Source organism: Dreissena polymorpha, unplaced genomic scaffold, assembly GCF_020536995.1.
Source record: "Dreissena polymorpha isolate Duluth1 unplaced genomic scaffold, UMN_Dpol_1.0 chrUn003, whole genome shotgun sequence".
NCBI lineage: Eukaryota > Metazoa > Mollusca > Bivalvia > Myida > Dreissenidae > Dreissena > Dreissena polymorpha.
In genome coordinates, this window is record NW_026273317.1 from 1,118,757 (window position 1) to 1,132,500 (window position 13,744).

Genomic DNA, 13,744 nt, shown 5'->3' on the forward strand with positions numbered 1-13,744 from the left:
CCTCTTCATTATTGCAAAACGAATGTGTATGAGATGACAAAGGTAGTTTTAGTCTCACGACTTGAATATAAATTGTATTTTAATGGAAACTCCAGCTTATAATCGATACTTATTTGGACTATTATCTAAAGCTCGTTTCCAAAATAATACATCCGCTACCAAAACTATTCCGTACGGTTCCTTTCGAAATGTCGACTACAGGGAAGGAATAGAAGGCTTAGGCATTGATTATGATACAGACCATATCCTTCGATCTACGTCAACTCTGGTTTCAGTAACAAGCTTCGAAATGACAACATCATTACCGACTAAAATATTCAAACAATCAACATCGTATTCCTATAATATCAGCGAGCGCACGGATTATTTGTCAACAAAAGCACCGTTTAAACCTGAATCGTATCATCATAGACTTAAAGAAATCATTGACGGACTAACAGCCGATTGTCTTCACGAGCATCATAGACAACCACCACTCAATACAGGTAAACCATATTATAAATGTGTTCGCTCATTTATTGATATCAATTTTGTTCATTTACCGAGAAGGGGATTCTTTCATTTAATCAGTAAATACAAGTATTTTACATAATTATTCTTTCAATTTAGCATTGGTTTAACCTACCTAATACATATATGGCTCCAATCAACGCACGCATTGAATTATCAAAATAGACGCCATTCTACCTCGAACATTTGTCTAAAATCACGATACATGATTGAAAGCCTGCGTGTTCAGAACTACGAGAATGGTATAGGAAATAACTATAAAAGTGAATGCAGTATGCCTCAGTTGAAAAAACATACAAGTATGTGGTTCTTTATTAACTGCAAAAAACCGATTGTTTAGTCGAATGATACACGGCATACGCAATAGCAATTATTTGAAATATTTAAACAACACACATACATGAAAACAACTGGAACCATGGTATTAGAATTGTCAATGTAAACCAAATAGCGTCTAAACAGGATTAAAGGAGATAATTCATGACTTTGGGCTTACAATTAGTCACAAAACATTTACATTTAAGTATAAATAGACCCCATAGAATCATAACAATTCTTAATAAATTCCAACAAAACAGAATACATTTCAAGTTTATAATATATTGAACTACTGAATGGTTCGTTGCAAACCAGAGCAACATTATAGAAACCTTTTAAGGTAAGATTAAATACAAATGACACAAGTGTTACCTAAGTCTCATCTTTTATTGAGGGTTTTAAAGACGAAAGCCAGGTGTGTTTGCAACATATAAATATTTATTTATTATCGGATCTTAAAATGTTTCAGGCATATTGAGCGTTGGTCATCTTGACATTGTTTTATTGCATCGATCGATATGAAAAATAATAATATAAGACTTTTTATATTTTAAGTAAATTGTCATCTCAATTCGTAAGAATTTTCAATAAATACCATACCGATGCTTTTAAATTAAACAGAGTTTACAAGTTTTATGTCTTTCTATTTAAAGCACATTTATTTAAGTCATCACTAGTTGCAAACTCATCCACAAACAAGTAATAGCATGTCTTGGTATTGTTTTTGACATATTAAGGAAATCGGAGTCCATGGTATTATATTGTAAATGTAAATATTTGTATATTTCGTCAAATATAACGCGCGTATAATATCACTTATGATGATAAAATCGTTACATTTAAACAATGGTTTCTCCACCGAATCCCAATCGGAAGGGTTTTGTCGAGAACTGTTTGCAAAACGTATAATTAAATTATCGTCGTTTAGTTGTTAAATCTTAAATGTTAAACAAGTACAAATCCTTCATGCGTAAGTTCTTATATAATACACACCAAAAGAATGCTTATTTACTTAGGCCAAACTCAAAATATCACGGCGGCCTAAAAAGTGTTAAACATTTCAATTCGAATTGAACGCTTGCATTTAAATGTCGTATTATTTCAGATTGACAAAGACTCAAAACTTAATTTAATGCGCCGGCATAACGCAATTCCAAACACTTAAATCGCAAGTAAATCGCTCTTCTAACAAATTTGCAATAATAAATATAATATCTTATTTTCTAATTTTTCATTTACTGCAGTCGATTTCATAAAAGGTTTTGCCGACGGTACAAAAATCCTCCACTATTAATCCAAGTGAATCACTTGCTAAACATATTTACTATCACAATGATACGCCGGCATGCCACATTTTAAAAACCTTGTTACTGATTCTTATTCACTAGCATTACACATTTTATATGAATTAAAATTTACAGAAGCCAAACGCAAAGTGAATCGTCCGCCTTACCAAAGTCATGACTTTTTACATTGTTATGATGTTCTTTTATAACATGATCAAGTTGATAATTTAACAAGATCAATGCTCTCGTGTATTGTTTGTAAAAAATCAAAAAAGCATTTGGCGTCGTTTGATTAAAATCCGGACATATTTTTTTATTTTATCTTCATCAGTGTTATTATATTATGTTAAGATGTTATTTTATTCATTATTGTATTTGAAGAGTGACGTAGAAGTTGCAAAAAATATGTGTCGGAAACATAGATTTTATGTGTACGGCTGTGACTTTGTCACAAAAGGTTTGATATACCGATGTGCATGGTGCACTAAAAATAAAAGAAAAAAATTGACACACATAATTTTCATCTTTTTCAAATACCACGTTTTCATTAATTTTGTTTCGGCAAAACTACAGTAGTTGTTTAAGTGTCTTATCCAATGATATTAGTAAGTTTAGTGAGAACAAGTTATATGACTCTACAAAAATGAAGCAAACATATGAAATACTTAAATGTAATCCTGCAAAAGCAACTGGAAAATACATATAAGAAATTTACGATTTATTGCTTTTAATATATACACTGTATCCCAGCGTAAGTTGTTGTATTTATTGTTGTAGGGGAGCTGTAAACAGAGTGTTACTATTAAACTATTAAATTATGTCGTACATATATATCGAGTATGTACACCAATTAATAAAAATGTCAAATTAAAATTACAGACAACCATTGTAGAAGTGGTTATTAAATAATATTTAAAACAAAAATGACAAAAATATAATCACGCAATAGAAAAATAAAACGCAAATACGACAAGAAGACGTCTTATTTGCTACTGGTCAAGACGCATCGCCATATTTGCAGACTAACTCTATTGTATTGTTCTTCCAGATGTGTAACAAAAACTTATTTACAAAAAATAAAATATTGCGAACATTTATCGCCACACAAGTCCCTTAATTCAATCAAGTACTCGATTATTTTAAAAAGTACTCCCACTATACTGAGCATATAGGTACAATATATCCAACATAGGAAGGACGCGTTTATGGCAATACAATTCATTTGAAGGGTTTTGACTTTCGCATTGAAGAGAATATTATTTAAAGCGTATTCAAAACAGCAAAGTTTCTTTTAAGTACCAAGTTCTCGCTTTCAAAGAACAATCGAAACATAAATTAAATTTAAATTTGTTTAGATATGGACACTTGGTCGTTTTCTAAAAATTACCGAACAGGACACCAAACCCCAAAAATAACACACACACTAACGGCCATTATTATAAATAATTTTAATATTCAAAAATAAAATAAAGACAGTGTATGAAGTGTACAACATCGCGCTTATGCTCGAATAGCAATAACGAATTGTGATGCTGTGCGTTTCATATATTCTTAACCATACACATCATAACAATTTTTTTCCCATGCTTTTTTGTGAATGATATTCTAGTCTCTTTTCTACCTGCAATTTTGTGAATGCTATTGTGTGCTACGCTCATCAGTTATATGTTTACTTTAGTAAATTCAGCAATAACTAATTTCTTTACATTTAAACGAAAAGAAATACATGATATTTTGGAAATAAGGAATTTGACACTTATATTAAGAGATTATGTTTCTTACTTCAGGAAACTAGAATAATAACTTAAACTTATGTCGTCTCTATTCTTGCAAGATAGATATTTTCATAACGATTAATGCTCTATTTGCTAAGTGCAAACTGTAGTGACAGAATATCAATGAAGTCAAATAACACGGTTGCAGGTCTGACATCGCCATAAGGTTGCTTCATCAACAGGCTCGTAAAAAGCAGCAGGAGTTTCCCTGTATACAATACGTATATGTGTTTTTGACAGATTCTTTGACGTGTTTGATGGCTGAAATAAACATTATATGTAAAGTTATTTGGCCAAATAAAGTTTATAGTGTACCGGTTCATGTTAAACAAATTTGTAATGATAAGTTCTTAAATACAGATTCTGTGCTCCACTGTTTTATATTTATATTTCAATTTTATTGTGGGAAATATAAAAACACGACAAAAGGAAAAAAACAGCTTGTATTATCTTCATGTGGTTCTTCATCTAGGATAATTATTCTTTTCCTAAATCAATGTATTAAATGGATGTGCAATCAATTACGCCCGTCCCTTAAAAGCATTGCTAAGGCAAACCATTGAGAATTAAAACTGATGTATGAGTTCTCGAACTGGAAAAAAACATCATCAGAAAGGATAATTAAACAGCAAAAACATTACATTACTCAATGTTAACATTTATTATAGATGACGATATAATTTTCTGTTCATATTATTGTAATGCAATAGATGTTTGCGTCCAATTGCGGATCAGGCTCATTTCTTATTAAATTCCCCGAAAGTAAGGATTGAAAAGCTTTAGTAATATGAGCCCCCGTTAAAAGCTGCAACATACCATTCTATTTTAAATTACTTAAATACTATCAACGGTTATTTCTGCATATACTCATCTAAGGTTCATTGTTTGAAAACTAAGTAAACGTTAACACCACTTAGGGCCGTCTTGCAATTAAATAACCTACCAGCCAGTCTTTAAACATATGACTGTCTTAGCCAAGGCTTGAGATCCGCAAAATTACTTTATTTGCACTCCATATATAATTATTTATGTGGAGCTTGTGGATAGACCAAGAGATAAGTGTCAGATATATCATCGAAGTGAGTGTGATAAATGACTTAAACAGTGATAATAAATTGAAACTGTACCGAACTAATATAGGATTACAATGAAAATTATACATTGCCCGATACCTATGGTATAACAATACTTTACCTTTTGAGACCTTGCCGCCGACATATCTTCCGATCTTGAATCTGAAACAAAGTTTATATAATGCATTTAAGCTCATTTAATAACACATTAATGGTAACTTAAGGTCTTATTGAATGGATTGTTGTTGCATGTCATCCTACTAAAATAACTGAATCCGATCATGTTTGTAAGATATTGGTTAAGAATACATTTTTTTATCTAGTCTCAAGAAGAGTTAAAACAGATGCGTGTTAACTGAAGGCTTTTTTTAAATGGCTTGGTGTTGCATGTCATCCTTCTTAGATTAAGAATAATGTTAAATTAAACTATTTAAGTAGAAATAAAACGATACAATAGTCATAGTAATTAACCTTTTGAATTAATTAGCACAATCAATTTACATGTAATTCATATTATCTTTATGTTTCGTCGTTTTAAAATTATAAAGAGATAATAAAACATACCGATGCGATGAAAACAGTTCATGACAAACATTATTAAATTGACACACGTGCGCCTTTAAATAAAAATCTATCGACATTTCCTCGGTTAATAAAGCCAAAAAGAGTACACATACTTTAAGAGAAGATAGCAATTTTAGAAACTGGATGAGATATGCTAATTTATTCGTTTATTTATTTATATAATACAACTCCGCCATTCAATAAGCATGCAATAATAAATCATTTCAATTACAATATAAATACATAGCGACAGTGTTGAATATTCCACATTGCAAATGGATACGGGTTTGCACTTCTGTATACCGTTAATGTTTAGCTGATACTTTCATAACACACTTGTGTGCGTCACCATCAGAATGTTTAACGTCAGATAATATTATATGTATATTGAGCAAATCACCCATGCTAAAGATATCTGAATGAAATAATTTATCAGTAGCCATAAAAATCTATCGTATTTGCCGACAATAATTATTGATGGTTGAGTTGAATACGAATGTGATTGCTTTGTCAACACTGATTGGGTTGTTGATTTTTCGACGGAAGAGCTTTAATAATAAACTCAATTAAGTGCTGTACTATAACTGTATTTTTTCCCGGAAAACACCGTTTGCTCGAAAACGTTTCCTGAAATATACTGGCATTAATGCTTTAATTAATTAATCAATAGTAACAGGACCTATCACGAATATTGCAATTATTTATTTTGTAATGTTTTACATTATACACGCTCTCAGCGTTAAATCATGCATTGTGATTTTCACAATAATAAATCGATAACGTATTTCAAACCTTTCAAATAGTTTAAGAAATAACTAATTCAATGCGAGAGTTAACAATAACAAGAAAGTACGTCCGGTTATCTCAGCATATGAGAGAAACGTCGTGCTTCCGACGCTGCCTAAGCTAAGTCCACGTTTGCTCGTATATGTTCGGATATCGTCGCGGGAAATTCACATGGAATATATTGTGACACAAAAAATAAAAACGAGAATTATGTTATCTCGTAAAATTAATGTTACATTGCCAAATCATGCGTTGAAATGTTGGCTATTGTATAAGGAATACTGATTTTTACGGGTAACGAAATATTTAACGAAAAATTTTCATTTTGAGTAGTTATGTGACTTTAATTTACAGATATTTACTCAGATTCATTTAAAACGCAAACAAACCTTATGCGAACACTTAATACATACTAGAAAGGAAGTCCGATTAATACAGTTTTTTCTGTTACATATTTTGTTGGCTTTCGGCAAAGTTGACGAAGTAAGTCAGGTTGCTTTTTAAGATTCTATTCTTGCAGCTTGACATTATGGTCAAAAACAATTTTGTAGACACAAACAGCTTCAAACGTTTAATTGTGTAAGTGCTATTTGTCATGACAAGCGGAGACAATCCGATTTCGCGGATTGTGTTGGTAAGCGGCACTTTATCAAATATAAAACGACTATGTCTTGAGTAAAGACGAAGTTTATTAGATCCTAGATGCATATCAAACTTATCTTGCGATGTTGTCTGAGGCAAATGCGCTGAGCAGTATGGAGGCTCTTAACCATTTGCATGCTGGGAAATTTGTCGTCTGCTAAAATGTCGTCTGCTGAATTTTTAAAATAAGCGTATTCTTCGATTTTTGTTTCAAAGAATACTATCTGAATAGCAATTAATTTGGACCCTGAAGAGACGCTACGTTCTGTGGCGTCTCATCTGGATCCAAACTGTTTGCAAAGGCTTTTAAAATTTGGTTCCAGCGCTGAAAGGGTTAACTGATATGAAAAGATAAGCACTTTTCAACGATACAACTTCACATAATTTTGAAACATAACGTCTTGTTCACAATTATTTTCTGACTTGTTATATGAATTTAATCAATTTACAGATATATTTGACTTTTTATTTGTGAAATAAGTGAAGTATTGTGAATTCAGATATTGAAAGCGAAGACGTTTCTGAAAGAGGAAAGTGGCATATATTCCTTCTTTCTTTCTCCTGTCAATAACGAAAATGGCCATATGCATAGGTTTCTCTGTTTTCTGTCTTTATCTCCGCTTTGAACCCAGTATATTGACAGCCCGGTATTAAAAGTCATATGACATGGTTGTAGGTCTGTAATTAACGTCTTCTTCAATTATAGTAGGCATAGCTGGCGTCAGAAAGCTTTAGTATACGGAACAAATAATTGGGATGTAAGAGATATTTCTTTTGAAGCGTAAAATGGTTAAAGTGGACCGTCATTCTCACATCGTTATCGAAATAAGTATTTGTGTAAAAACACCTTTTTTAAAATGACACAGAGCACAATTTTATAAAATTATCCCATCATCCGACGTGCATTGTCGAAATAAACCAATGTGGAATATATTTCCCTTTATTTCGGCAATGCTGAAATAGAGCTGTCACGCGCGGCGAACTCTTATATCAGTCATGTGTGGAGGATGGTCATATTTCTCGGAATCAACTATAAAGAAATCAGTTTTAGTAAAATCGAATCATATTCAACAAAACAAACAATTTGATACCAAGATGTAATATATTTTATACACAAAATGCAACACACAAAGCAAAAACACATTTTTTTCACAAATATTAAGTGCGCGTACTCATGACATCATTGTTAACACGTCAAACGGCAAAAGTCATATTCTTTCCCGCTAAAGTTGCAGTTTTTAAGTATGTTTTTTTTTTATATTTCTTTAAAATCGGGGACGAAGATGTATGATAAACAGAAAAACAGGTCAGTGCGTGATCTTTTTGTAATATATTAGGCTCGGCACGAATAAAATAATAAAACAATGTTTGCCTAAAATAACTTTGGGATTTTCCCTGTAGTTCTATTTTCCGATTCTATTTTTAAAGAAATAATTAACGACTAAGAAAATTGATGGGGTAAATCGAATACTAGGTCGGTGTCGAATAAAGCGAAGTTTATTTTAAATAAATGATATGGTATTTACTGTATTTGTATAAAAAACCCATGATACTGTTCAGATGGCTTTAGTCTTTTTTTAAATTACCTGCCAATCATTTCATATTTGATTAGCTATTTGTCAGTGGTGGATTGATTGAGAGATTATCTGAAACTTGAACATTAATGTCAATTTATATAAACCAAACATAGTGTGACAGGAAACCCGGAAACAAATACGCGAGGGATTGCGTGTTGTGCTGTAATGGATGTTAACTTAATTGCGCGTGAATTATGTACGGTGATGAATTAATCGTCTACTTAAACCACGATGTTGATCAGCGTTGGTATGTTAAACTAACCAAAATATATGTTTGTAAACCTTGACAATTTAAAAACTACTATCATGCTCGCATTACAATTTTAATTACACAGCTATTAAAGAGAAAACACTGCACCACCATGTAGCACCAACTTGTTAAAAGCCGGGATACAGCATGGCGCTATTTCGCGTAGTACACCTGTCATCATCCATTCTGCAGATCATTCACTAATTAACAAAAACTTTATTGGAAATGAACAGTGTAATGCCCTGATTGGAATATGAATGCTGTAATTGTCTTTATGACTAACCCATTAAAATAGACATGTACTCATTTGAATTATGCAATGGTATGTAAATGAAATATTTAGTTCGAAATAAATCCGATCACATTACTTATCATATTACTTACATAGTTTCCTGAATGCTCTTCTAATACCAAAATGGATATGATGGACATCCTAAAACAAATAGCAAATGACATAACGGACGCGTTTTAGTTGAACAAAGTGTTTAGCAATTCACCCTTTAAAAAAAGACAGTATGTACAGTATGTGATTAAAGCATATCATAGAACCACATGCATATTTACATAAGAATTGATCGATTCATTGCAATGACTCTTGTTAAAGTCAACAGAAGTACTCTCATGTTCAAGAATATTGCTTGTACCTCATCGCACAACGACATAAACAATTAAGATCGGTTGTTTTGGAAATAATGTGAATAAACATGTGTAAATGTTTTAGGATACTTACTCCGGAATCGGCAAGAATTTGAAAACAACAAACACGCAGATTATTATGTAGACAAAAATCATTTTGCACATTTATAGCCCATTCAAAATTAAAATCAAAATTAGAAAAAGAGTCAACTTGAATGAATCATTTCTTGTTGTATAATATGATTTAGCGTTATTTGTCCCTTTTTATAACATAATGTTTTTTGTCTTTACAAGTTGTGGATATCAGGATGACTGTACAATTATTGTAGCAATCCTTGTTAACAAATAGGTTGTCGGTTGGTTGTGTCTATGAATAGTGTGTGTATGTGTGTTGCTTAGGTTGGTTCGATAACAATGTATTGATATCGACCTTATAAATACGTTTATGCCAATCCCCGCGGAGTACTTCAGCATCGTGACATCCTGTCATTGCCGACAAAGACAGTGAGAGTACCGCGTGCGTTTGTCATGGTTAGCGGTGTTTGCTTGGCTCTCAATAGCGTACATTGATCTTACTTCAGTAGAGTCCAATATTCTTCTGTTTCCGATAGTGGTTTATTTATTAAGTCGAACTTTTGATGGGACGTTTGAAATAAGTTCTACTTACAAATAACTTTAAAAAAAAAATTGTTCTATTTTTAAATATCTTGTATGACATTATTGACGTTAAATGTTAATATACAAATATGAAAAATGTAAAGTTTATTAGATTTTGGTGTATTTAGTTTTGCACAATTAAAACTTACTTATAATTAAGTGATTTTTCTTTTTGTTTCAAAATTTTATAAAAAAGTAAAATCACTTGCGCTTCCAGTGTAAGTGTTTATAAACAATGCCCATATAAGTACTAGGAAACGCGTGTGTTTGACGTACCGTTTTTTTTACCAAGATACCCTTACGTTTTAGACACGGTTTTGTTTTGCGATATTTGACATTGGAGAGCTCGGTTATAACTTTAGCTCCACCTTATACAATATCTTGTTTGGACTTTTATTCAAGATTCGCTTTATAACACAACATTTTCTCCCATAACTATTCTGAAATGTAAGCTACAACGGAGGCATATATGTAGACAATAATTATTATATACCAGAACTTATGTCGAAAGAATAAACCACATCAAATCTATATAATATTAGTAAGGGAACGGACTTTATTTCTCTGCAGGCACACATAAAACTCGAGCGAGTCATACCATCCGACAGTCTGAAAGAACAATGTCTAAAAGAACATAAGAAAAGATAACCATTTTATTTAGGTATACATTTGTCTTTTTTGTTGACTAACGCATTCGTTTGCACGTTCGTTATGTAACTTATTATTTCGTTCGTGTACTTAATTCTACAATACATTTACGTTCTTAATATTTTGATTTTGCTTTATTTTCCTGAGTGCTTACGCACATTCATGCATTAAACACATGTTTTCATAACCGAGATTAATACAGTATTCATTTATGTATCGATTTATACTTATTAAATATTTATTATGTCCCATATGCCCATTCACCTATTGACATCTTTATTTATTTATTTTGTAATTGTTAATATGTTATATTATTTTCTCGAATTTACCGTTAATCTCACGATTTGGTCTACCATACAAGAACACGCATCCATGAGATCTCCATTTATGTGTTTAGCAAAATAAACAAAACTTTTTGCATATTTGCCATGCCGAATATATATGTGCAAATTATAACTAATCAGTCACTTCTCGTCTTGAGCGACAACAATAATGGATTGTTGATTTGAATACAAATCAATTGCTTTGCCGTCGTTGATTTTCGGCTTATTTGCGACAAAACCCCCTTGAATACAACCAATTTTTTGCTGCATGATATCGGTATTTTTCTAGAGGATGGTATTAGTTCTCGAATGGAGTGTGTGTACGATAACTGTAATGATTGAATATATCAAATATCAATACACCATTATAAAATACACGCCGAAAATTGTATTACAAACTTCATTGTTTCGGTTGTATATATATATATATATATATATATATATATATAAATAAATAAATAAATAAATAAATATATATATATAATATAATATTCCATATATATAAATAAATATATATATATATATATATATATATATATATATATATATATATATATATATATATATTTATATATATGGAATATTATACTTTATATGTGATTAGCTTTTAGGGCCTTTAAATCGAATACAATACTCGTGTATCATTTATTAGGCATTTCCTAGATATCTGTTTTTACATGTGACCCAAACTCCATGTGTGTGTGTCTGTGATTTTAACTCCACTAATCCTGAATAAATGAACGATAATATAAAGGTCCTTAAGTTCGTAAACTGGTTGATGTGTTTGAAAGATTTTTCACTCTAGCAGCAATATATGTTGAGATCAGTGAAATTTAGGTACGTATTATGTATGCTAAAAAGACATTAATTCATATAGGCATGGTCTTTAGTACTTTTGCCTTAGTTTAATTACTCTAAGTAGCAATATATGTTGAGATCAGTGAAATTTTTTTCGCGTTAAAAACTACACGACTAAACTCAAATTTATGCAGCATTATATAAGTAGTTTTCCAGAGGACGGTTCCTCCTCCTCTTCCTCCTCCTCCTCCCCCTCCTCCTCCTCCCCCTCCTCCTCCTCATCATCATCATAATCATCATCATAATCACCGTTATCATCCTCGTCGTCGTGGTCGTCGTCTTTGTCGTCTTTGTCGTCGTCGTCATCATCATCATCATCATCATCTTCATCATCATCATCATCATCATCATCATCATCATCACCATCATCATCGTCGTCATCATTTGATAAGTACGTTACGCTTTTGTTCTCCACTATTGTTACACATGAGCAACGACAACTTTTTGTTCGTATATTAGCCTACCAGCGTTATGTACATTTTAAACATACTTTAAACGAATATGAACTTTGATTAAAAAAATACATGTACGCAAACAAATATACATGCTTATGTCTGAACTTTGATTTTTAACAACACACTAAAATACAAAACACGGTTGAAATCATATCTAGATTAACACGCGCCGTCATTTACAGACATTTCTGGCCAAAACGTAATCTGTTTTTGGTACAAGCACGGGTGTATATGATATAATATGATATACCATGTAGATATACCTGTATGTGTCAAGATTAGTAGAATAAATCACATTTAGCTAAATAGAATACAATACATATCAATTATTTAAATTGATTGAATGCATAGAGCTTCTCTGCATGTATTCCGAGTCTTTTTAAAGACATGGTTATGAGTCGAGAAAATTAACATAACATAGGACACATAATCAATACTTGTTTTATTAAAATCAAACTTGCTTGCCTAAATGCCGGTCATACCTGCGTGAGAAAATATAAAAGGAGTCGTAACTTTAAAGAAAGTACAGTAATTGTATTTTCGTCTGGTATGTAAGGTGTACGATAAATGTGTGGCATTCGCATAAATGGCTCCAAACAATTGTTTCGTACAGATGACGAGTCCATCAGGAAGGGCATAAGGGTCTTCTATAGTTTTCCTATCTTTTAAATGCGCATTATGTAAAAGAAGCGTATTTGCATGCATACAGAACATTTGTATTATGTATTGAAAATAATGAGTCGTTGGCACTAAATACGTTCCTTTCTGAAAGGACCATACTTTGTGTGTTTCTTATGAAGTTGTCATTATTATTATTGTTGATGGTCGGTATATGCAAACGACATCAATATCAGTTTGTTATCGTTTGTATACAATACAATAAATTAACTTGCGTTTGTTTCTGTTTTCGTACGTTTTGCATGCATTACTTGTCATTCAAAAACCCGAATATATATGCCATTCTTAAACAGCGGGAATGAAAATGGTATGCAGTAAATTACATTTCCATTTTTATTGTTGGATTGATAGAGTCAATCCTTTATGATTGCATATTAATAACTTCTTTTTACTGTGAAATTACTGTAATATTTAACTGTAAGATACAGGCATCAATCCGGGATAGTGCAGTATGCGATATTTTGCAATGAAATCTCTACATGGTTGCTGTATATGAACTGCACTGACATAAGTGATCATATTATGACAATTTTTTTCCATAAATGTTTAAAACTTGTTTAATCGGAATAGCTGTAATTACTTGTGTTTTAAAGTTATCCTTATGAATTGAACCAATCAAGGTGTTGACTCGAAATGCAACGTGTACCAAAATTCACGCTAATATCAATCTGTTATCGGAGTGTCTTTTGCCTCAGTTTTGTTTTCAGT

General features: G+C 31.7%; 1 protein-coding gene across 1 annotated transcript in view; it reads left to right on the top strand.

The window, feature by feature from the left end:
* The first annotated feature begins 203 nt into the window (after positions 1-203).
* Positions 204-13,744, top strand: part of LOC127863251 (calcitonin receptor-like) — a 27,525-nt gene continuing 13,984 nt past the window's right edge. The window contains exon 1 of the mRNA XM_052402649.1: positions 204-485. Within this exon, the coding sequence (XP_052258609.1) occupies positions 290-485 (196 nt within the window). The 5' untranslated portion in view covers positions 204-289. The remainder of the gene's footprint in view (positions 486-13,744) is intronic.